This window comes from Cryptomeria japonica, chromosome 3, assembly GCF_030272615.1.
Source record: "Cryptomeria japonica chromosome 3, Sugi_1.0, whole genome shotgun sequence".
NCBI classification, from domain to species: Eukaryota; Viridiplantae; Streptophyta; class Pinopsida; order Cupressales; family Cupressaceae; genus Cryptomeria; species Cryptomeria japonica.
In genome coordinates, this window is record NC_081407.1 from 256,044,185 (window position 1) to 256,071,662 (window position 27,478).

The window sequence follows — 27,478 nt, forward strand, 5'->3', positions numbered from 1 at the left end:
TTTTTGAATGCCTTATCTTTGGGGCTTCCTTTGAGGCACTAGTCAGGGCTTTTTGCAGTCCTCACAAAGAGGGAATAAAAATTAAAAAATTATAAACAGAATAAAAATAATGATACATATTAAATTCTCATTTCTAAGTTCTAACTGCATTCTATTTTTATCTTTCAGCATATAGAGGCATGGAATTTGCATATGTATATATATCTAATATACAGCCACATACCAAGATCCTGTGGTCCACAAGTGACTCAACATGTTGATTCAATTACATGGTTGACTTCTAGGTTGATCACTCAGTAACACTTCAGTTTATTATTCAATTCCGAAAGGTCTAGATACAATTTCTACAAAAAAATTGAATTGTTACTCATTTGAGGCTAAGAAAATATTACCGTAATTTCAATTTCTAGCATTCTATGATGGAGAGATGATAATTTCTGATAGTCAAATTTAAGACAGAAACCTATTTATATGATTCCCAAATGGCCTACATAGTTGTTACGCTGACCCGAGCAAATGCTTTTAGAAAGAAAAAAAGATATGACAAAAGACTTAAAGCCAAAAGAATACCCAGATACTGTAGGGAAAATCAAATAGTTATATGTGATTTGCAAGTTCTAGTTAAATTTAATTGATAACCCATCTTAAATTGTGAATGGAAATCTAGCATTCAGGGCATATTGAACAGTCTTTCCTCTATATTCAATCCAAAGTACTGCTCAACTCTAACCTACCAGAGATGGAAATCGTATATTAAATAAACAATTCAAAAAAGTGCTAGTGATTCTCATTGAGAAAAGTGCTGTGCATTCTATTCATGCTAGTTATGCAAGTTTCAGAGCACATTTTAGCAGCATACATCAAAGAATTCCAAATTAATAAAAAGTGTTTGGAAACAAATACTAAAACAGTAAGTACCATACTGGCTTAGAATTAGGCTATCAGAAATTATCTATACCTTGAATTGCACATAAAAATTAGTGATTAAAACTAAATAATGGCATCTGTCTGACAAGAGAACGGAGTGGCTGAGGTCATATTTAAAAACACAAAGCAACCATTTGATAGGTGCAGACATCATCTTTAGCACAGCTAAACTTTCCTTGATAAAACACCATTTCTGCTGAATTAAAATGCAAAACCTCTGCTAAATTTTGAAATAGGTTGTGCAAAATCAATAATGCTTTAATAGCTCAATGAAAGACAGTTATACCTGATGAATTAACTGGTAAAAGCTATGCTGGCCGTTTGTTCCAGGTTCCCCAAAATCTATTTCACCAGCCTCAAAAGGCAATGGGGTGCCATCAATGGAAACTCCCTTCCCATTACTCTCCATGCTGAGCTGTAATATCCATTAGTAATTCAATTATCAAATACCACAAAGACAACCTCAAATAATGAAATCTGGAGCATGCAAAAATAAGATGGACATACTACGTAGCATGCAAAACAAAGTATACCTGTTGGATATGTGGTGCAAACTTCTCTAGAGCCTGAGAATAAGGCAAGATGGCCTGACAAAATAGAAAATATAAAATGTTAGCATTCTAGCTTACAAAAAGGTTATTTAAGAAAGTAAAGAAACATCTTTTCATAAATACAATTTATCAGGCTCTTGCAAAGATTACCCTAGCAGGATACCCAAGAAAGGATACATTCCACACACTCAAGAGGCCTAGTAAAACCTGAAATAAAGTCACTGTCATGGTCATTAAAAATGAGCATGCTATTTAAGTGAAAGCAAACACATCAAATTCTACTAAGTTTTGTGTAATCAAATTATTTGAATCCTGGCATACAGGAATATTTTTTTGAAAGGGAGCTGTGTGGAAGTGGTGATCTATACTCCGTGCTCCTTCCAAGAACCTTCATACACAGATTCCAATAGATGAGTTCAATGGCATTGATGAACCATTAATATGTTATAGAACTTCAAATCCCAGTTCAACTGACCTATATAAAACTGATTAATTTAAATTCCATGGGAAGATTGTTGCATGCTCACACAAAGTCATTTTATTTTTCATCTACTGAGAAGAGTCTTGCTTATAATTCTATCTCCTCATAGTAATGGACAACAGATGTTATTGTATTTCCTTAATCAGTACATTAACAGACAAAATGTTGACAATGCTCAGTGACCAGAAACATGATTCCATTTGATTTGTCAATTGAAAAAGATAGAAGCCAGTAGCAGGTGACCTTTTTCTTCATTGGCAACAACCTCTTACTGTTTAGTCAAATAAACTAGATGAGGAATGAGAAAAGAACATAATTATGTTGACTCAATTTAAAAATAATTAGCCATACACAGTATATTACTACCATGAACTCCATACAACCTTTATGTGATATAGCATGTTTGCGTTCATTACAGATTTATGGTCTAGAAAAGAACGTTTGTTTGGGGCTAATAGTAAAACTTAGAATTCTGAAGCTCTACTGAATATAGGTAGCTAAGCTAAAAGGTTTTCAACTTTTCATCCACATGTGAAATGCCACTGTCGTCAACATTCTTCTTTGTCACTAAAAGAAGTAAAATAGAAAAGCCCTCCTATATTCTGTTTTACATTATTAGAAAAAATTAGAAAGCCAGTACTTAAAATTTTGGAGAGTCGTGTTGTGCAGTCATAAAGTATTCAGACTCTCCCACTGATCTGATCATTTTTAGCACTGGAGATGTTAAATAATGCTTTTCAATTTGACCAGATCAAAAATAACTTCACCCCCATGCCCCTGCACATTCAAGTTCTCAACCTTTTCCATTCAGCTCAAGCAGGGTCAGATATTTTTGCTTTATTTTTTTATCAATGCTCCTCCATGTCCATGATACTCGCCAAGGTCTGCAGCTGTTTAATTTTTGAAAGATATTTCTGTTCAGAAGAATTCTCACAAGGGGTTAGTGATACTCACCACTACAGGGAATTGAGCTGGCCATTTTTCCCAAAATATGCATCTGTTCAAAAAACCACTACCATTCCAGTTAAGGATCTCATAGGAGGCTGTTAAACCATGTCACGAATCCCGAGGGGAGACACTGAACATATTCCAACAATCTCCCCATCAGCATACCAAAGGGGATTCAAACCTACGACCCTGCTCTGATACCACTTGTAGGGAATTGAACTGGCCATTTTTTCCAAAAGATGCATCTGTTCAAGAAACCACTACCATTCCAATTAAGGATCTCACAGGAAGCTGTTAAAACATGTCATGAATTTGGAGGGGAGGGACTGGACACGTTCCAACAACCACTTCTTGCACATTTAGTGCTTGGCCATATTCTGAATACAAAACTGACCTGAAAAGAGAAGTAAAAAGAAAATGTGATTTTTATCTCAACTGGCAAAAATTAGATGCCACCATTAGTCCTGTCATCATGAGATGAGTACAGAGTAGATATCTGAAGGCAGTAAGGCCTCTATCTATCCTAAACCAGCCTATATGACAGTGAAGTATATAAATGAGAAGACTATCATTTTTTCCATGCCATCTTTTACAGAAGAAATCATGAACTTTTTACTGAGGCTCTCTAAACAAGAAATAAAGAATGTTAACATACTAAAGTAGGTCATGGGACTCAAAATTATAGGGGGGTTACATTAGGCTATGAAAGTGATAAACACAAAAGAAAAAGTAAATGGAGGATGGGGAGAGAGAGAGACAGGCAGGGGATAGAGGCATGGGGGATAAATTGTAAATGCTTACAAACCTTTTGCCATACTAGGTGACAAAATGAAGCATAGAAATGAGGAAGATCAAAATGTCCAACCAAGAATATAAAATAATGTTTTCACATGTCTACAGCAATGCTTGTGCTAAAAGAACCAACAACATCATTGTTAATCACAGGAAAATTGCAAGCGCAAAAATTGATAATGTTATCACGAAAATGCCCAGCTCTAATGGATTTGATTGGACAATCCCAAGAGGAAGCAATGCACTCACCCTAAATATCTCCTACCATCTAAAGGCAAAGAACCCTTGATGTCATAAAAAACACTAGTAATGAGCATCTGCCCCTGCAAAACTAACTACAATCAAAGGGGTCAGAAGGCCTAAATGCTAAAACGAAGTAGATCTGGTATAGCTAGAATGTCAGTAAGGTTGTCGGGGTGCCCTAGAGGAGGGATATAGGGATTAGCAATATCGCACTACTGTGGCTCCAAGCAAAGTGCTATGATTGAAATGACAACCACTCAAAGGAAGAGATCCAAACATCACTGCTCAAAGTAGCAGAAGGTGGATGAACCATCAATTTCTAAATAGACAATTATACCTTTCAATCTCATAGTAGATGAGAAACTTGAAAATGAAGTGCTCCTCAATTTCAACCTAATATGAAAAATAGGAACAACATGTCCTCTCAAACTCAGAATATGACGATTGACATAAAATTGTACTGGCAATAGCATACCCACAGCTGACCAAAAAGCACACCTTCAGCTTTTTATTTTGTAAGTAACGTGGCTGGCCAGATTATGGATCTCATGGGAGCAAACCCTCACCTTTTATCTTCTAATTATCTTAGAAAGCAATTGTTGGGTTGTTTCAATAATGCAAGCCCTTCTATCCATACCTTGCCTAAAACAGAATAGAACTTGAAAAATTGCTGAGAAAAAGGAGCCCATGGAAATGGTCACAAGTTTGGACAAGCATGGTTAAAACCATTAAGATCAAGTGCTAAAGATTATGTAATGTCCCCACTTCGAAATATAATTCAATAATAAATAATAATAATTAAATTAAGACACAAAAGAATAAAAACAAACATTAAATTAAAATATAAAAGAATATAATTAAAATTTGATTGAAGTTAATGAATGGTCAAGACTCAAAAGGCATGAAATGATAAGTTGCGACTCCCCCAAATATGAGGTATAAGAGGGAGAAGAGAACTCATTTGAAGGGGGATAATTTGGGGAATCAGAAGTGCAGATCTGATTTAAATAAAGAGTGCAGATCTGATCATAAAAGGTTGTGTCCCTTTCAAAGGGCAGATATAATGAAGAGTTGCACAATTTTAAAGGGTGATAATGGTGGAAAGGGTGTGTCTCTTGCCAAAGGGCATGCATGATGAAGACGTGTGACCTCTCCCTCACATTGAGAGATATAAAGGAAAGGAATCAAAAGCATCCAGTGACATCACCATTGGTCAAATCAGATGAGATCAGAACTGTTATTAAGTTACAGGAAGTAACATCCTTGTTCTTGGTGATATGTATGGGGATGTGCTTAATATGTATGCTTATTATATGAAGCCTGATGATGTTCTTATGCAGAATTTAATAGTAATATTAATATAGACTGCAATATGTATGACAGTCATACTTAATTTCATATACATTCATAATACATGAAAGACTATTGTATTAATAGCCCATTCCTTGATCTTTCGCTAATACCTTCATGAGGATAGGTTGGTTTGTGTAGGGAAAGGCGGAGTAATTCGGTCACTAGATGGGTAAATCCCAAGATGGGTGAGGACATATTTCTGAAGCCTTGAGGGAGAGTCCCGAGATGGGCATAAACATATGTTCCTAAAAAACCTTGAAGGAACCCGCTCGTAGACTGTTTCCTAGCGCCCTAGCACAGTAATTCCACCATCTTCCATTAGGGTTAGGGAAGAAGTGAGGGTGATTCCTAAATTTAATTAGTTATTTATTGCATTGTATATACTTCCAATCTCAATGAGCTAATTTAAGACATAATGATGTTAAATGATGTATATAACTATTGGGAAACAAGTAGCGTTCTTAAAGGGGACATTACAGATTACCAGAGTTAAATAAGCTCTTGCCAAATGCCAAGTTGATTTTACAAACTAATCCTTTGTCTAAGTATTTGGCCACTGTATTACTTGATGATAAGACAAAAGGAGAGCAGTTATGCAGTCATTTCTCAGGTTCATTAAAAAGTGCAGAATTAAATTATTATTCTTATGAGAAGGAAACCCTTGCCATAAAGAGAAAGAAAGATTCCATTCATCTTACTCCCATAAGATTCTTGATGAGGAACCAATAATAAAATGTAAGGATTTTCTTAACAAAAAGATATATAGGCAGACAGCCAAGCTTGTTTACAATGGAACAGGCCAAGGGCAAAGAAAATCATCTAGCACATGCATTGAACAGAGAAATGGCACGTATATACAAAGGTAAATATGTCTGATAGGATACACAACACAGGAACATGAGGAAAAGGAAAAAGGTCCAAAGTATAAAGAACATGTGCAAAGCTTGAAGTAAGGCACCAACAATCGAGTTGGGATGAAAAGTTCTAAGGACAATAATGCCTTATGTATTAATGTTGGATAAGTTCTCATGCAGTATATTTAAATCCAAAAAAAGGACAGTGGAGGTATTTAAGAATCACAATTGAACCTTACTTTAGTCAATTAATAGAAATCACTAGATACAGCCAAGTCCTGAGTTGAGGCAAGCAAAAGAAGTCCTGCAGACTCAATGGTAAGACTCAGCAAGTTCCTGATAGACTCACCGAGTCTGTCAACTTGTCAAGTCTCACCTGGCACCATGCAAACTTGATCATCCAAAACTCCCAAGAAAAAACAAAAATGTGACAATCTAAATCCTAAAAAGCACAAACACGACCAATTTAAATAAAGAGACATCACTTACAAGTTACAAGCAACGACAAAAAGAAAAATATATCATATAGAGCAAAACAAAGTGGTTTTAACAAAACAGAGTCAACAGATTTGGGAAGCAAACAGTGATGAAAGGTTACCTTTTTAGATTTGGGGCAGCACACAAAGCATTTCAAGCAGACCACAGTCCATTTGGAGCAGCAAATTTGAAGAGATATTTGTCGTTCTTTGAATCATTTCCTTTTTTTTTCATCTGCCATTCCATTTTACATTTTTCCTCCTCTTTACTCTGAATTCATGGAACAGGAAACAAAAAGTGGGAAAAATGAAGAGAATTTATTGCCTTAAGTTTTCCCTCTTTTTAACTTGTTTCATAACCCATTGCTTTCCCAGATCTCTCTTTCTTTTATCTACAAGTAGAAATGCCTTTTATAAAAATCTTCTTTTTCCTTTTTTTCATTTTGCACCCGACTTGCAATTTATAAATCATCATAATGTCAATCCAAAAGAAAGAAACCATGTTATAAACATACTACCCAAGGGGCTAAGAAAGGGGAATTGCTTTGCACCTATTGCAAAACCAAAATTAGTGGACAAGGTATTAATTGCCTAAAATTTCACTTTGCATGTAGACCTAGGCAAGATACTTCTTTGTGCACACAATTCCTGCCAGAAGTTGTACGAGAGGTCCAAACTCAATTAGAATGCTTTGAAGAAATGAAGGACCTTAGAGAGAAGGCCAAAGAGAAGAGATGGCAGCCATGGGTAAATGAGACTTAAAATTCTAAAATTACTCCATTCTCTTCTAGTTCCAGCACTATTGTTCACTTTGGAGTTCACAAATGACATAGATCCTATCTTGTACCACACACTTCTCCAAGTTCCCAACCATCACTTGAAAGCACAAAGTGAACATGAGAGATGGGTTCTTGTGAACCACTACTCATAAAACATGGGTCAATGAGTTTGACTTTACGTAGTTAAATCTTGATAGCAATATCATAATTTAACTTGTTGTGGAAATATCTCCTCCTTATCAATTGATGAGCTAAAGGGGGTCTATAATGAATGGTTCATAAGGCACAACACTTGTTGAAGGTCTTGCAAATGGGGTTGCAAGCTAAGTGGGCTTAACCTTGGAGGAAACTCCATGGTTAAGTGCACAAGTGGTAGTATTGGGATGGGTGACCTCCCTGGAAGGCCCAATGCTTCACCTCTGTGAGCATCACCTAGATGCAATGAGTGCTAAGTGTACCATTCATTCTCATGAGAAAAGGGTTCTTGTGAACCAATACTCATAAAACATGGGTCAATGAGTTTGACTCAAAAATTACACTGTTGAATCCTGATAGCAATGTCATAATTTGGCTTGTTGTGGATATATCTCCTACTTGTCAATTGATGAGCTAAGAGGGCTCTATAATGAATGGTTCATAAAGAAAAACACTTGCTAAAGGTTTTGCAAATGGGGTTGCAAGCTAAGCGGGCTTAACCTTAGAGGAAACTCCATGGTTAAGCGTGCTTGACTTGGACTAGTACTAGGATGGGTGACCTCCCAAAAGGCCCAATGCTTCACCTCTGTGAGCATGACCTAGATGCAATGAGTACTAAGTGTCATTCTCATGAGAGATAGGTTCTTGTGAACCACTACTCATAAAACACGGGTCAATAAGTTGACTCAAAATCAACTGAATCTTGATAGCAATATCATAAGATAATTGGTTCTTATTTATGTTTTAAAATATGATTTTTTTTTTTCTTAAATTTTTTAAAATAAGCGGTTTTATAAATTTAGAATATTATTTACTAGGATGGGATGGAGTTCAAAGGCTCTAATGATCAAAAGATGAGAGACTCAATTTTAACTGTGAAAATAGTAGATGTGAGGTCCACCAATGATGAGACATTAGATATGGTGGAAAAAGAGTTGCACTATCATGTTTGATGGTTGGATGGATAGGCAATACATGTCATTGAATTTCCTTGTTTCCTCCCAAAGTGGTATAGTTTTGTTGAAATCCATTGGCGCTTCAATAAAGGTAAAAAAAGAAAAAAAATGTTTAAAAGATTTTTAGAGTAAGTCGTAGAAGGTAAATGAAGCCTATCTGTTGCAAATCATCCTAGTTAATGCAGAAAATTATCTTGTTATCAATAGACCTCACATGGAGAGGCACGCGTATCTTTTCTAGACTCCATGATCTGCTCATTGCCTTGACCTTATATTGAAGGATCTTAGCATGTCATGTCCCTCCCACTTAATCCCAAGTTAGTACTATTTTAATAATAAAAGTGTTTATTAACACTACTATAATAATATAATTATATATTGATAATAATAATAATTTTACTTGTCGGCCGACCTCGTTCAAAGTTCAAACATCAATAATTAATGTGCTTATTTTGGGGCCAACCTAGATTTCCAACTACCCAACAACAGCAAGCATATATGGCGAATACAACTTTTGGAGGTATGAAGTTTTGGATATGCAACTACTGCTGTGGCAGCCAATTCACTCTGCTCTAACAGTGAGAAAAACCCCTATAAGTGCCCTGAGGTAGGACAAAATTCTTGTCTTGGATCAAACTACCAACAGTGTTTTATAACTGTGAATTTCCTATTGTTTTCTATGGAGCACTGATTATCACCACTCCTTGGATGCTTCACAGGTGAAGCTAAGACCCTCCCCAGATTTAAGTGGCACCATCATTCAAGACAAGTTTGTAGACTGTACAGGGCCAGATTGAGGGCAAATTTTCTACTAAACACAAATCAAGGACAACATTTCCCATATATGGTCAATAGCAAGGGAGATTGCAAACCATCAAATTGTCAAGCAACTAACTAGCTAAAGTATCCTCAAAATCTGATCTAGATAGGTGCCAAATCTACTCCAAATCACTAATAGGAGGGTTCACCAAACAAACCAACGACCACGATAATCTAGCCAATGTACCAGTTCAGTAGGGAAACAAAAGGTCAATACCAGGCATAGCATATGCAAATTAACAAACAGACCCTAAGCCATATGAATCAAATAGTTCTGGGAAAATTTCCTAACTAGGAGGTTATATTTATCACTAAATTTGTAAGACATTGTAGCTATTTCAATTATTGGAAGTTTGTTGTGCAGTTTGTGCGTTAAGATCTCTGCAAATATGTTTTATAAACTATCAGCCAAATCAGATTCACATATGGTGAATGAGTCGGCATTCAGGCAACTAGTTGGCAGTCTCATCTATCTTACAACCACTAGAACTGATCTTAGTTATGTTGTGAGCTATATATCTCATTTCATGACAGCCCCTAAAGAAAAACATTGGGTTGCAGCAAAATGTGTACTGAGATATGTGAAAGAGACACCTAACTTTGGCATTCCATACAAAAGAAGAAAAGATCCTTGGATAATTGGTTTTACATAATCAAATCAGGCAGGTTCTGTCGATGACAGAAAATCTACTTTTGGTTATGTCTTCAGTCTTGGTATGGATGCAGTCACATGGACTAGTAAGAAGCAATAGGTGGTAGCTATTTCTTCAATAGAAGCAGAGTATCAGGGAAATGTTAAAGCAACATGTGAGGCAGTATGGCTATGGAAGATGCTTTCTGACATGAAAATATCTAAAGCAGGTCCTTCACCCTTGTTTTGTGACAATCAAGGGGTGCTAAAACTTGCCAAGAACCCAGTCTTCCACGAGCGAACCAAACACATAGAGATTCATTGTCATTTCATCCGACAGCTTGTTGAAGATGGAACTGTGGTCTTGCAGTATGTTCCAACTGTGGACTAGACTGCAAACATTTTCACCAACTCTTTGAGCCTGGACAAGTTTGTAAAATTTAGGGGACAACTTGATGTAGTTGACAGGATGACCATTAAGGGAGGGTATTAGAGTAATTAATGTTTATTTAATGGTCATTATGTAATTTTAGTTACTGATAAAATAGCTACATTGTCTTACAATTTAAGTGATAAAATAGCAACCAATTTAATATGTTGCAATATTTGTTTCAGTCAAAGTTTGTTATGAAACTTTGTTTGTTAGTGAGGAGTAGTACCAATCTTCATACTCAAACACCATTGCCATATTGATATTGTTTTACAAGATCTATTTTTTATTTGTTTATATTCTCTTCTCCAATCCAGCTATTTATTTGTGTTAAATTTTAACAAGTCATAAAACATTAGTTAGCAGCCTTCATGTTGTTAATAGGAAAAACTCCAAAATGAGCTATGTATGAGGACATGGATAGGACCAAGGAGGCTATTAGAGCCACCTATGGTAGGACTGATGGAAAATATCATCCCAATGAGAAATCATTAAAACAAAAAAGATGACACTGTCAACTTTATAAGCCATTGCATGTAGTTGGTTATTTCCTTAGACCAACATTTCAATTCTGTTCAAATTTCAAGGCCATTTAGATGGTCTGGAGTGATCTCTAGATAGTCGTAGAGAAAATTCTCAACTTAGAGCAACAATCATATTTGAGATCGAGACCTTCAAATTTGTGCAAGGGGGCCTCTTTGTGCAAGATATATGTAAGACAACTTGACTGACATTGCAACTAGGTAAAAGTTGTGTAAGGTTATACAGTTATATTCCTTATGTTAATGTTAAACAATGAGATTGAATCAGATGCATGTTGGGAGAGCTTTAATGCTAAGGTGTCAAATCTTCAAATGATGATTTACATGTCTTAATCTGACCATGGAGCGCTTCAAGATGTGAAAATAATTGGTATGTTTGAGCATACACACTCTAAAAACGCAATAGATTGACGGTGCAAAAGTTGAGTAACTTTGTCTATGTTCATCACTAAGGTTGAGGATACTATGTTTACTAAGTGGAAGGTTGAGGATAATATGTTTACAATGGATGACCACGCATTGGTTGATCAAGTTGAAATTGAGGAAAAGGAATGATGGTGGGTGAAGTGGAGAGGGGACTAGCAAATCCCTTTGATGTTGTTGGCACATATGCAGATATCATTGTTACAGAAACATTGAGACCTATCTAAGACATGACTGCAGGACCCAACATAGAGCTAGTGATTTTGGGTTGAGTGATACAAGCTAAAATCTACCGTAGTTCATGACTTCATGTGATTTTTATTTTTTATATCACAGATATTCTAATCAATGAATTGTGTGCACTAAATACACTTCTTATTATGTTCATATTTATATGTTTAATAATTTTCTTTCCTTAAGCTCCAATCCACCTCTGCACTCATTTGTATGATGTATGCTTGTGTATTTGATGAATATAGCTTGTGCTTGATAAGTTATTTATGTTTACAAACTACAAATTTATATGGAGAATAGAGCATAGAAAAACGTGTAGTTGCTTAAATAATCTCAATATATCATGGTTTTTTTTTCAAACTGTCCAGACTAAGTCTGTGTTTGAGTCCAAAATCAGCTTGCCAAGTCTGTGTCAAATCCAAGTCTGGTTACCACCTAGGTAAGAATGATTATGTTTTTGAGTAATCTACTTTTGTCAAAGAATGCCATCATCAAAAATCTGTATATAAATTAAAAGTATATCATAAATCTATTTCCTTCAGCTCATTTTTTTGCGTGGACTACTCTAATTAGCAAAGCCAAATGTCATGTCATTTGAAATACTTGATAAAGCAGTTGAAACAACACTCTTGTACAACTAAGCTGCCTCGTTTAGGGAGTTTGATTCTGACACCAAGTACTAGTGCACATGTATCTGATAGGGAAACTTATGGGTAGTAGCCAATATCTGTTGTACAAGGGATAGACATAGTATTGTCAGAATTTCCCTTGTTAAATAGTGGCCCTACATTTATGTTTCTGGGAAATCTACTTTAATCGAAGCATCAAATCAACAAAAACCTCCAAATGGCCTAGATGTATATGGTAATATATTTCCTTTTTTAGAAGAACCGTAGTTGAAAAACTCAGACCCAGCAACTACTTGACAAGCCCAATATTTATAACAACTCGGGACTCGGCAATAACTCAACAAATTTATCGAACATTTGAAAATACAAATTTTAAAAAATATTCTTCAAAAATGCACGTTACTAAATTTGTAGAACATATTTCTGATTTCCCTCATATATAAACCAAAATTAGCATTTAATACATATTATAGACCAAAAAACAAGTTCAACCTCGAAATACAAATGAACTTCAAGTTTCAATATCAAGGAAAATTATAAATCATAAATTTTAAAGAATTTAATGACAAATTCTTAAAATTGTTTGAAAGAAACTGACTGTGCTGGTCATTTTAAAGTCACAAAGTACATTTTGTATTTTCTACAGTTTTTGGGATATAGTCGTTTGAAAGTGACTGGGATAAAATCCAAAGAAAACCTATGTATTCATGTGCCTTAAGCCACTGTCAGTCGCAATGCCTTAAGTCACAGCCAATCATCACCTGAAATGCGAAAAAAAACCTGTGTATTTGCATGCACGAAATGCAAAAATCACAATTTTGTTTTTAACTTTAGGCAGCTAAAATGATTTTACACCCCATTTGGCAAGTTTTAACAATTTTTTGGGGTTGATCCCGCAATGAAAACAGCAGTTGCAAGTTAGTGTTAATACAGAGACCTCAGTTCGAGTCCAAACCATGCTTGGTGTAACGGTGGTTGAAATTTCGCTCAGTCCCTTGTTTGATGCAGGAAAATGATTTATCTTTCAGCAGCGATATCCAGGTGGACAAGTGTGCACTGCGGACCAGATGCTGGACGTGTTGAGTGATGGGCAAAGCTGGTAACCTGATGGACCCCGTACCATCCATAGGCTCTACCACACCACCGTTGGGAGGTGTTAATGCCTTCTCTCACCGTGAAAAATATTGGAGGCTGCGAGGTTTGGAGAGATAAGGGGTCAAGGATGGAGGAGCTGGAGCAATAAGGGTGGCCATTGCAGTGGAGGGATAAGGAGAAAAATGGAGAGATAAGGGTGACACAAGCTCAGAGGGATAAGGTGAATGGAGGGATAAGGAGAAAAGAAAAGATGTGATCAGGAATATCAGCAAGAGTCAAATTAAGGAGGTGTTAATACCTCGGCAAAATATCACCACGGGGATGGGGTCCCCCAATGTGACCCCACTGGTTTGTAGCTCCAGTCAAAAGCGATTACTGATCAAAAAAAAGTTTTAACAATTTTTTTACGAGTTTTAGACCAAACAATATAACAACTTTTTGAAAACATTGCCAACGAGTTTTTTAGTGAGTTACTCACTGTAGGTTTTTACTCACAAGTTTTGCATATATGGGAAGTACAACATGATATCTAGCATTGTTTAAAACAGTTATTGGAGCCCATTCTCACACAATTAGAAGCACTTAATACAACAATTAAAACAACTCTACTGCATGAGTAAAGGTTGTTGTTTAGGGACTCTAATTCCAACACAAGTGTATATGAATGACTAGAAAGGGAATTTATCAGGCATTCTATAATCCTTTGTCAACATGGAATGTGCTAGTCCTTAGTGGAGAACACATCCCACAGTGTGCTTGTAAGTATAGTAGTTTGTCTGTAATGAATAACAAAACAAAATATCTGCCATCTCTTCTCTCCAATGAATGTGTATTGGTGCTTTTGCTTTTTGTTCATTCATTCCCATTGCATGTTAAGCATAATTTACAAAAAGTTAAGCAGATTTATTCTTTAATTAGTTTGTGAATTGTGCCATTCAAAATTCCTGGGCTTGGCACAAATCATCAGTGACCATATGCACTTATTTAAGTTTTAGTTAGCATCGGTTGGTACCAAGATAGTTGTGATCTAGTCAACACACCTCTCAGTCTATCAACCTACATATAGGAAGATCTCAGCTAAGGAAGGGAGCTCTCATACATTGTCATATTCCTCATGTACCATAGCAGTGAACGTACAGCACATAGTATATCAACAAAGTACACTTCTATACATTTACATGTTATGTGCAATTACTGGTATGTTATTTTGTAACAGTACCTTGAGTTATTCATTACTGGTATAAAATGAAATCATACTTCGCATGGATTGAATGAAGATAATTGCTTTGGGACACTTTTCCATGGTGTCTTTTCTCTCCAAGTTAGAGCATCAACTTATAAAAAGCGACTCATTGCTGCAATTGCTTCACCTGAACACATCATTGAGCATTCCATGAAAGATGTTATCTTAGATTTTGTTAATCATCTTCTGCAGACAGTACCTCCTGCCTATAGCCTCATCAACCTCAAAAGGGCCCCAACTACCTACATCTAACTAACTACCTACATTTCATAAACCCCAACTAAGCTATACATCGACTAGATAACAAAAAATATCAAATGAGTTCAAAGATACATAGATACTATAGAAATGTATGTTGGAAAAATATTGTCATTAATGTCAGAGAGGAAATCAAGACAGTCCTTTACATTTGCTGGCAGACCTAATCTAGTTTTGGGGCCCAAATCAAAGATTTTAATTTGCCTTAAATAAATAAAATTATGACCCTTGGAGTTTGAGCACCCAGAGTTCCCAAAATTGATATTTAATGTGGAAATATGCTGTCAAAATTTTTTCAATTCAGATCTGAGCGTTTTTGGCAATCTAGGTTTATCCCAGTAATTATAATTGATGAGATTTGATTCAGATTTTCTATATAAAGTCACATATCAGTATTTAAGGGTTTGACATTTAGTTTCCAGCCACTTGTTTCCATTTTAAGTTTTCTGCTTCAGTTTTTGCTTGTTTCAAAATTCGGGAAAATACAAAAAAGCAGAAAATTGTCTGTTTCCATTTCCACTTTGCTGTTTCAGTTTCTGTTTGTTTCGGAATTCAGGAAAATACAAAAAATCAGAGAGTTCTAAAAGGAGGACATTACACCTTTTCCCAATTTTGTTAAAAAATGCATCGAGCTCTTACCCTAATGGGCACAAGATGAAGCAATAAATTATTGAAACAAGCCTTGCTAATTTTACTAAAGATGAGAAAATGTGTATTTAGAAGCAAATGTTTTTTTATCAGTGGGATCAATCAACAAGGTTTTCTTATGTCAGGTCTATGCCCTCAGGCTGAAATGTAATGTCTGATGCAAGCATTTAGATATGTGCGAACTCAGGGAGTTTTGGTCAAAACCAACGTTTTAGTTTCATAAGTAGGATAATATTCTGATAAAAAACAAAAACTGTGCATGGAGTCAGTTGCATAACATGGTTAAAGTTTGGACCAAATCTGTACTTGTAGGTACTATCTTCCTGTAAATGTGTAACATCTTGATCTTTCTCTGTTCAGGCTGTTCCTACAATCTAAGTATGGAAATGTTTCAATGGCAGTGATGGTGATTTCTTCATACTTGTTCTGCATTCTGTTCTAAGCTTATTTAAATGAAATATATTTGAACTTTTTTAATAGCTACAATTTGTGAACAAGCCATGATTCTCACGCTATAAAATATGCTATTAAAAAATTTGAGAGCATAAATGTCGTTTCAGAAAAATAATACATACTTGCTTACAATAGGGAAGCCATACTGAAGTGATAATGGAAAAACACCCACAGCACTGCACACTGTCGCAAATACAGGTATTTAGTTTAAAAATCATGGCAAAGGTTGCAAGTGGGAATGTACATCTGGAAGTATATGTCAGCAAAAAAGTTCACATCAAAAGAACCAAATATTTGCCACATACCACTGTATCGGCCACCAACCCAATCCCAAAATGCAAAAGCATTCTGGGGATCAATTCCAAATTCTTTTACAAGCTGCATACAGAGAAATAGAAAGCTCCATTCAAATTTCCATTAAGTCAATTGTGCTACACAGGTGCAGCACAATGTATTATGAATTAGGGTACCCTACTCTCAGATGCAAATATCAATAAACTTTTAGTAGGAAAATATATCTTCAAAACAAAAGATTAACATGGGTCAGTGGCATTAATTTAATGCCGAGTCCCATGTGACACCTACATAAGGATGTAAGAAAAATGTAAATTCCATATATCCATTCTATTTGACATTACAACATTAATGGCAGAGCTAACAGATCAATTCAGCCAGAAAATTGCATTAATGCAAGTATAACATAAACATAGGGCAGGGGAACGAATCATCCACAGATTAATATATAGCATCTCCAAGTATCACCCTATACTCTGTCTCAAAATTGGCATGCTCGTTCCTCTCTCCTGGTGACTGATTGTGTGATATGTATATATACAGAGAGAGAGCGAGAGAGAGAGAGAGAGAGAGCGAGAGAGAGAGAGAGATACAATACACCAAATTCAAAATTTATATGGCAAACATCAAACAACAAAATAAAATTTGCTGAATTTATATAGGAAACATTGAACAATGAAATAAAATTCACAACAAAATGTATAAAATGTTTTAGAGAAACTACAAGAGACAAAATAAAAAAGTAGAAAAGTATCTCAAATTGGAATGCTTGTCCCCATCTCTTGGTGACTATGGTTGTGAGATACTATATATTAATCTATAGATGATTCATTCCCGTCTTCTGTATATGTATATACATATATGTCTGTGTGTGTGGAGAGAGAGATTTTCTGTAAACTAAAATGCATCAAATTCGGAATTTATATGTCAAACATCATACAATGAAATAATTTGACAACCATACAAAATACATAAAGTGTTTTAGCACAATACATGAGATTAAAAAGAGAGCACAAAATAGATTCCTCATAAACCATAAACAAAAGTGTTTAACAGTTTTAAATTTTCAAGGACATGGACTTTCCAAGGAGACAGGAGATTCTAGACAAAGTCTCCAAGACCTGTGAAACATCTCTGTCCCCATCTTGTTTCTCCAAGAATCCAGGACACATCCACATATCCAAATCACAACCCAAACGCTGAGAGATGCATCTAGCTGTTCCATGCTTGCAACTTTCACAAATCTTCTTCCATAATACAAAGCTAAGTCCCAAAGTTTGTCATCTTTTACCATAGAAATTCAAAATCTGGTGAACATTAAATAAACCCTAAAATTCATTTAGATTGTCATTAAGATGATCTATGTGTCGGTCATACAAATTTCTGAAGGAAAAATTATATATTTCATTAAAAAAATTTGTTTTGTATTAGGGCTTTACATTTTTATCTATACCCAAACTCATTGCAAAAATGTAACCCATCCAGTGCTATCTCGTTTTCCTTTCAATAGCCATAGTTGTGTGTTTATTCACTTGCAGATTTGAAGGCATCTATGCAGTGTCTCTGTTTGTGAAGCATCTTTGTTCATTGTTTGTGACCTGCTTCAAATACTCCTGTGCCTACCATCTTAACTCTGGATTTGGCAAAAGAGTTTACAAAAAACATTGCAATGGAGATTGAATGCTTTTTGCCATGTATTGTATTTTGGGCAACAAGGATTGAGCGCTTTAATTGTGTATTGGAGTTAGATATTACTAAGCAACTGCTATTCTACAACAGGTGACATCAGGGGTTTCCCGTGTCTGCAGCAACATTGGGCAGCTGAGATAGGTTTTAAGGCTTCATTACTTTTTTCTTTCATTTTTTAATTAAAAAGTTCTATCAATATTTTACTTTTAGAAGCTATTATTACTATTTAATCTATTTAAATTAAAATAGAAAAATACGCAAATATAAGTTAAAACTTTCTAGGATCCCATATTTTGTTAAAAAAGAAATGGTTTTTGGATGTTGCAGCACCTCAAACCATAATTTACTCACCCAAAAAGATCTCCCACTAGTAAACCTGCAATGGTAAGGATTCATCTGCTATTTTTTTTTTCGTAGCTCAGGGGTATCCCTGGGACCCAGCCCAGTGCCCAACATAGGATTCATCTATTATTAATCTTGTGCTAGTGCAGGATAATAAAGTTGTAGCTTCTACTACAGACAATGCAATGAAAGAAGTTCAATCATGGTTGCTAGGAGACCCGTACTGCCATTGGTATGGGAGAATGATACTGGTACATCTGTTTTTGAAAAATAGGAGACAAGGGTACTTGGAGATGCCAATTTTTTAATATAATTTATTAATTTACTAACATTAAAAATGAAAATATCATGACATTTAACTTTCAAAACAAGAGTACCGGTAAAGTTTAACATTAACTTCAAAGTTCAAACACAAAATGTCAAAGAGTACTCCATATTGAAATTCAGAAATGTTGATAGCCTGATAGGCTGACACACATACATATAACAAAAATCAGAAATCTATTGTCTACGCTTCTATATCATCCATTCCTAGGTCCTCAGCTATGATGCTTTCCAAATACTCATATAATGTCCACAATTTTTTATAAATTGATTTAATTAAATTAATTAATTAAGATGTCCAGACATTAATATTTTTCCAAAAGGGATGAGTTTAATTGATTAAATTAATAATAAAATAAAGTGAAAATAATAAAATAAGTCACTTTATTAAATAAATTTCTCCAGCTATGACATGAAGGGGTGTGTTAAGTTTGTTCCATCTTCAATGTATCTTGTCTTCTATCAAAGGATATAAAGAAGGATCTCTTTCGTCTATTACTTTCTTAACTCTTTCATACATGGAATCTATTTCTTCATAAATTTCTCCCTAACATGGCTTCTCTAAATTTGCAAATTTGATCACCTCACATTTGGGCTTATAATAAAGTCCACAACAAATTTGACATCAGCCCAAAGATGGTCATCAAGGACCATAACTCTCACCTCAGCTGCAACATCTAATGTAGCTCTCCAAGCTGCTCATGCATCACTAACTACTTTGGAACACAAATCTCCTTTGACTTCACAAAGCTGCTCAAGAAGAATATAATAAGCAAATTGTGTATCAGAAGGTTTGAGAAGTTCCACCTTGGCAAATTTTAAATAAATGGCTGTGTGTGTGATGATGGTTATATATGAACATCTTTATTTTTTTAACCTTTTTAACGAGATTTGAAATCCACTAGAACTTGCCAACATCTTTGAGTGCATTATTCAACAAATGCACGCCACATGCTGTCCAAAATATATGCTTGTATTTTTTTTTGCACCAACATGCCTATTGCATTACAAACAAGGGTAGGATTTGTAACAACTTTAGACTACATGTGATGTCCCACCTCCTCAATGTCATCACATAGCTGGTCATGAAGGAACTTTTCATTTTTTTCTTGCCTTAAACAATCTATTGCCTTAAAAAAAAAGGCCCTTTGTTTCATATTGCCATGATATTAAGTAGTGGATGATTTATAGCATTTGTTCACCCATCCATTATAATACCGCATCCTTATATAGACTACACTCTTTTCATTGGTGTGGTTTTTTACTCTAATCAAATTTTTCTTTATCAATTAGAGTAGTGTGAAGTTTTTCATACCCAAGTGATTTATACACAGCTGGTCCATTATTGATAGCTTGGACCATCTCCCCATACAAAGGTGAATAAGCAATATTAAACAATATTCCAATTGCATAAAAGAAGAGTGCAATCACTACATCAACCGCTTCTTGAGCTTACACGTCAACTAATCTTCCAATGGGACTTGAGCTACCAATGTGCAGTCTCTTGCAAGAATATTTTGCTGCTACATCTTTTGCTGTCACATGAACATCACTAGAAGACACGTCCACCTCTGACACTCTATTTTGACTCAGAGTTGCAACAATTGCCCCTGTTGTTGAAGAGTGAGAGCTCAAATTAGAGAGTTTCCCATCAACCCTTTCTTGATCCCTAATAACATCATATCATTCATTTAAACAAGGATCAGCACCTTTTCAAGTCTGTGAAGGAAATGAACTCTCACCCTCAAGTATATTGCCATAACATTTCAAAAAGTTTACATGTGATGGTGGTTATTCTACTTGACCCCTTCGTCCATAAAACATGATCACAATACTTTCACAGTGGGTAGAGGCCCTTTTTTCCCCCGCCTAACATTTTAAACAAAAAATGAATAAAACTATTAATTTAAAAACAACATTGGTAGTTTGATAATAAATTTCATTGTTTTGAATTTTAAATTTCACTGGAAATTCATCAAAACATGAAATTGTGTTCCTTAATGAAGGAGTGTGTGCTTGATTAAGCGTCAACAAGAAGTTTTAACTAAAACTTGGAACGGCATATAATTTGAAGTGAAACATGTTTTGAAGTTCACAAAATTTTGTAATATAGTGCAGGGGCACACACCCCACTAAAGGCATACATCTTTTATAGTTTTACCAAGTCAAAATTTGCTATCAGATTGATAAACAATCATAGGGAAGGTGAACACAAGTTTTATACGAATGGAAGTCTATTCATTGCCACACAACCCTAACAACACAACATTTTTTAATTTTCAAATTTTCTCCTAGGTCAAGTCTATTTGTATCTATCTAGGTCAAACTACTCGTTTGTTTGCTAGTATCGCATCTACTCAACTTGTCCAAACAACCTCACGCCTACACAAAACACAGAAAAATGACTTTGTGTGCTGCTTTTTAGGGTTTTCATTTTGATCTTTCTACTATTTATATTTAACAACACACAATGTAGGTTTTTTTACTAGAAACTTAAGGATTCATGGATGGGACATTTCCTATAAGCAAGGATGTCTCCATATGCATTTCCAATATGGGAAACGCATCCCATGGGGGTCGAAAACACGTTTCCCTACAACAACGTGTTCAAGGTATAGTTCCTACTTTTTTCAAAGTTCTTTGCTTATGTTATCAGGGAGGATCAACTACATGCTCTAAGGATGCAAGTTTAAATAAAGGCTTGAAGTAGAATAGCAAGGACAAAGCCCCTTTAGTGCTCTATAGTTCCCCCTACTCTAGTTTTTGGGCAAGAAGATTTCAAATGAGAGATGTTTTTCTTGATCAATGGTTTGATCTATAATTCCAATTGATTATGGCCCAATGTTCTTGAGATGCACAAACGGTTGTCAAGTTATTAGAATGTCATGTCCCCTTGTACTAAAAATGGATCTTGGTCAATATTAACCCATTTTATTCTTTTATGGGTTAATTGGACAATCTTTGGGAGAATAATTAATTTAATATTTATGAATGTCCAGATATTATCAATATTAAAAGGACATTCAAATATTAAATTAAATATTTGGAAACAATTAGTGGGGAATTGGATTTTGTGCCATAATGGGAAGTTTGAAATATTTCTATTTATGACTTTCCCACCAAGAGAGGAAGGGGAAATTGAAATATTTCTAATTAATGATTTTCCCACCAAGAGCAAATTTGGAAAGCAAGAGTGGAGTGGGAAATTAAAATATTTCTAATTAATGATTTTCCCACCAATTGCAAATTTGGAAAGTAGGAGTGGCGTGGAAATTTGTAATATTTCTCATTATTGATTTTCCCACCAAATTGGCCAAGGACAAGATAAATACAAAGCATATTTGGGAAAATGGATCATTATGCTATTTCTACTTCTCAATTTCTCTTTGTATGAACTTCATGTTCAGCAAAATTCATCAGTGGACGAAAACCAATTGGAGATTGGAGACTTGTGGACGGAAACCCATGAGTTTTAGGTGGATAGTGGACAAAACCCCATTGTTCGCATAGAACAACTTGATCTAGAGGTTGCATTGGAGCTTCAAGATTTCAGCAGTTCGAGTAGTTTTCCATTGTTTGTGTTTGGGGCTTATTAATGTTGCTGAAGTGATCTAGATGTATTCTAAGAGGTTTGTTGCTGTTAGCAATCTTGTATAAGATCATATGCTTTGTACTTTTCATTTGGAAATCAAACAAAATCAGTTTGTCATGTTTACAATGACATTGGTGGTATTCGGTTGTAATAGTTATTGTGGATTTTGCTTCAAAATTGGAGTTTGAACATATTTATGTTGCTGCTGTAATAGATCAGTTTCAGGCCTGATTATATGATTCTCATATCAGAAAAAATCAGTTTCAATGCATTCTTGAAGCTTTCATTGAAATTGGCTTCTTATGTGCAAGACTCGCTAGCTAGTTTTGGTGTTTTTGGCGAAATTTGGTATAGCATTTGTGAATCTAATTTCTACATCCTAGAGTAATATTATTTTTTGGTTGAGGACATTACATAGAAACCATTTGCAGAGCATTGTCTAGAAATTCACCCTTGTTTGCAAGGTGTTTTTATAGAAGTATTTGAAATTTTGAATCTACCAAGGGTAGAGACTTTATTCTTAAAGACTGGATCTAGTTTTGGGATAAGCATACATTCTTCATGAAGCCTTGGTTAGCTAATTTCAATCCCTTGACGGAATCTTTTAATAAGATTCTAATGTAGATCTAGCTTCCAAATCTCCCTCTCCAATTTTGGCTGAACTTTCGCTTTGTAGCAATATGTGATCCCCTATGGAGATTTCTATCTACAAATGTGGCAACCTCTATTTTCTCCCATACTACTTTATCCTACTTACAAGTTGAACTAGATATTTTGGATGATCTCCTAGCAAATATAGTGTTGAAAGTGTGAGATTGCTCATGTAAGAAGCCCTTGGAATATGAGGGCCTTGCTTTCCATTGTCACAAGTGCTATGCAACAAGCCACATGGTTGCTGATTGCTCTAGCCTTAAGCGCTAATCTATGAGCCAAGCTTATTGATGGAGAAATGTTCTTCCCCGTCACTTGTCTATTCAAATTCTTTGAAGAAGTCAAGTACCCCTTCAAAACCCTCTCAGATATCTCTGACAAACTTAGAGCATTACCTCTTACTCCATCTAATGGGATGTTAAATGAGTTTGGGTCCAACAAGCCCACTTGTGTTCCTTCAATGGATGAAATAATCACTCCTCCAATGAATGAAACAAAGACTCCTATACCCACATGGTTGCTGATTGCTCTAGCCTTAAGCGCTAATCTATGAGCCAAGCTTATTGATGGAGAAATGTTCTTCCCCATCACTTGTCTATTCAAATTCTTTGAAGAAGTCAAGTACCCCTTCAAAACCCTCTCAGATATCTCTAACAAACTTAGAGCATTACCTCTTACTCTATCTAATGGGATGTTAAATGAGTTTGGGTCCAACAAGCCCACTTGCGTTCCTTCAATGGATGAAATAATCACTCCTCCAATGAATGAAACAAAGACTCCTATAATCACATCTCCATCTTCATTGAGATTAAATTTGAAAGCTCCAATGGTGGATAGAGTTCATCCTTCATTCCCTTTGCTTGCTCTAGTCCATGGGCCAACCCAAATCACCCTTGTGGAATTGTGTTGACATGATAGAGCAAGTACTAGGTAGTGGGGTGTATGTTTGGATTTATAGCAAGTGCGATTGTAGACATACATGAACAACTCTTGCCTAGACCAAAAGGATGCATTCATGCCAACATCTAGAATATTGCAATATATTTGAGAGCAGAAGCAAGTAAAAGAATAAGATGCCCTTAGCGCAAGTCACTTTTGGCAAAGCGAGGATCTCAATCAATGAGGACCTTTATTTTCCCCCCTCTTAGAATTCCTATAGCTGTGCTAGAGAAGTGCCCACTTTTGGCACACATGAAAAAGAACCCACTATACATAAGAGAACAAAGGGAACATTACAAAAGGTGATTTAAAAGGAACCTTGAGATTGTCAATTAACACACTGCAAGATGCATCATTTAAATGGATTGTCTTTCAACATTGTTTGGTCACCATATTAGCAAGAAATGATGAAAAATATTAACGAGGCTACAAATGTCATGCCCCCGCCTCAAAAGAGACTCTTCTCATGAACGGAAAGGATAGAAAGTAATGAATGAAGCAAAAAAGAACCAATGATTTTAAGGAAGTGAACTTGATAACAAGTCAGTGATCAGGTAAGGATGAACAGCAATCATATTAATAGCAGACAAAGATAACAAACAGCAACATTGTAAGATAATTAAAGTTGTTAATAAAACATAAGGAGGTGCAATCAAGAAAAAGAAACAAATAATTGATCAGTGGTTAAGTAAGAGGCATGTCTCTTCACAAGAATCATCTCCCTTCAAAGGAATAGTGGGATATAAATAGAGAGGGCTGCGGTGGAAGGAAGCCATCAGGCAATTGGTCAAGAACATTTATTCCTAAAGACATTCTACAGATCAACAACAATCAGCAAGCAATACACCTACATCAAGGAAGATCGATTAGGAGGATCGAAGCACTCAAACAAGAGAAAACAGATCTAAGATCGCTCATAGAAGTCTAACAAGGAATTAATCTTCAGATCAGGCGCAATGCAGCAGTCTGATATTATTTCAGAATTGCCCTTCTCAGCACTCTCATTCTCATGATATTTCAGATTTGCCCTTTTTAGGTTTTTTACATGATTTTTCACACAAAACTCGTGGGTTCTTTTTCTGCTAGAAGTTTTCCAGTTTTTTCCGCAAAAAATCATGACTGTTGTTGTTGTTTACTGGGCTTTTTCATTTTTTTCCAATGAAAAAATCATGAATGAGTTTTTTGTGTGGTTTTGAGAAGCTGATCTCGATGTTTCTGGACAAAGGGAGGGATGGCTTTTGTTACCCAACATCAAGTTGGAAGGATTGCGGTAGAAGAATTGTGGTATTCTTGGTCATATCCAGAAGTTCTGCAGAACTAGAGTCTAAAAGGCTCCTGCCACAGAGCATTCTGAAGAGAATGGGGAAGCCTTCTTTGCATTCATGGCCAAATGACTTGCAGATTATGTTAAGTCTTTCATAGAGTAGTTAGTACTTAGTACGATGACCATTAAGGGAGAGTATTAAAATAGTAATGTAATATTTCTATATTTGTCATCTTAATTAGTTGTTTAGTTTCCTTTCTATCTTTCATGTTTCTATTCTCGATTGTTTCCGTTATGGAAAGATTGACTTGTGGTCTCTATTTAAGGAGTCTTTTGTCTCCTTTTGTAAGTATCAATTTAATAAAAAGTCTTTACAAATCCCAACAGTGAAACTACACCCACAATCCTTATCCTTGGAGTCATTAGACTGAATGATCGACCCCTTCCAATATCCCACTATCTAGCAAGTGAGCAAATGCCAACAAAGATGTAGAATGCTTTGTACAATGATCCTCCTATTCCCTTCCAACTAAGGTAGGGGGCTGATTCCGACAAGCAACCAATCGACTCGTTTCTATTCCTCCCAATCTTCAAAGCCGCATTTTGTAACTATATCCACCCACCAACCCCTAGTATAAGAGATGTCACACTAGGCAATCCCTTATTGCCCAAACCCTGTTGTACTTGATCTGAGTGCAATTTATGATGTATTTGATTGGTGTTAAACCGGATCTAAGTTAGGAATGATTGTAAAATCCATCTGTCATGAAATGCCAATTTATGCATGATTTATTTGATTTCTTAAATTTTGTATTTTTTCATAAAGACATTTTGAGTTGCATATTGCTTGATTTAATCATATTTAAATTGATATCAGATTGAGGTAAAATGTTTAAATGATCTCTACATTTTAAAAGATTGTTTTTATACTAATGGGTTATTCCATGAAAATTGGGAAAAAAATATAATTTAGTTCAATAATTTCAAAAAATTCTTGGGGTGGGAATGGTGTATTTATATTCAATTTGATCATGTTGTTATATGATTGCTAATGAATGAAGGCAAATGATTTTTGTTGTTAAATAAAAATTTTGGAATTCAAAATAAATAAAGTTAGAAAAATATGAAAAGGGAAATAGACTAATACAGAAAAGAAAGGTCATTTTAATTCATTCATTATTTTGGGAAGGAAATTGGTTTTTCTCCAAAAACCTTTTGCAAGCAAATCTTGTTCTTTGGATTGGAAGTGGATGGAGTTGCATGGGACTCATTGGAATAGGAATGGGATTGTGATCGGTGTGTAGATTTCTTCTCCTTCAGTTGGAAAATTTGTGAGTTTTCATCATTTTGGTGTGTTAAAGATTGAGGTAATTCTTTATTTTCTCCTCTTTTACATTTTTCAATTGGATGTCATGCTCACTCTTAAGGGAGCATAGGACTTCCTGCATAGATTCAATTTTGACCAATTATGAGATTTAAATTTATTTAAATTTTTGAGAAAATTCCATTTCGAGCCCTCACTGGCATTTTTTTAAAATCATTGAAATGTGAATTTGACCTCAAACATGTGTTGGGTATATTTAGAGCCACAAGGTATTTTTAGAATTTTGAAATTTGAAATTTCAATTTTCAAGCTTTTCTCCAATAGTGGAATTGGGAATATTATGGTTTTTTGGTTTCCTTTGTAAAAATTTCTAGATAATTTGAATACTCAAAGTGTTTTAGGATGTTTTGTAACGGGGGAAAAGATGACTCCCTCGTGGATTTAATAAGGATCATCTTGAGATCATGTTTTCCTTTTTCTAAGATAAAAAAATTTATGCGAAATTATTGCATTGTTTTTTGTGCCACATTCTATTTTTGGTGAATGTGAACCTAGGAGGTACATGTTAATTAAAAAAAATGGAGTAGATTCCAACGTTTATCAGGGCACAATGGTGCCACCAAGATATCTTGTTGGGAAGTCTTGTAATTAAGTTATAACTAATGAAACATGAGAATAAAATGAACCAAGATAACGGATGCCCTGTCATGCTTCGACTGCTCATAAAGGCTTAGGATATCTCTAGAAGACATGACCGCTCACGAAGCACTGGACTTGTATGATTGAGTAACCTTGTATCTTAGAGAGGTGTACACAAATCCACTTACCAAACCAGTGTGCTTTGTATTTATAGCTTTGGTGTTTTCCTCCATTGGTGAGTGTGCCCAATGTGAGTGTTTTTTATTATGCCATTAGTGAATTTTCCCAATCAGGTTTGTGTGTTTATCCGATTCATGAATTTGCTCAATGAGGACTTATTGTTTGCTCCATTGGTGATTGTGCCCAATGTGAGTACTATATTTTATGCCATTGGTGTTTGTACCAGTTGTGACCATTTCACACATCACCTCATTGCAAATGCGGACCCCCACTTTTTGCT

The 27,478-nt window shown here is 35.3% G+C and overlaps 1 protein-coding gene across 1 annotated transcript in view; it reads right to left on the reverse strand.

Annotated features, from left to right (window-relative positions):
* The window catches only part of LOC131064144 (glucose-6-phosphate isomerase, cytosolic), an 86,957-nt gene that overhangs the window by 40,153 nt on the left and 19,326 nt on the right, over positions 1 to 27,478 (reverse strand). The window contains exons 12-17 of the mRNA XM_057998169.2: positions 16,266 to 16,338; positions 16,083 to 16,143; positions 1,800 to 1,866; positions 1,629 to 1,685; positions 1,461 to 1,514; positions 1,214 to 1,342 (exon numbers count right to left, since the gene is read on the reverse strand). Coding sequence (XP_057854152.2) covers positions 1,214 to 1,342; positions 1,461 to 1,514; positions 1,629 to 1,685; positions 1,800 to 1,866; positions 16,083 to 16,143; positions 16,266 to 16,338 — 441 coding nt within the window. The remainder of the gene's footprint in view (positions 1 to 1,213; positions 1,343 to 1,460; positions 1,515 to 1,628; positions 1,686 to 1,799; positions 1,867 to 16,082; positions 16,144 to 16,265; positions 16,339 to 27,478) is intronic.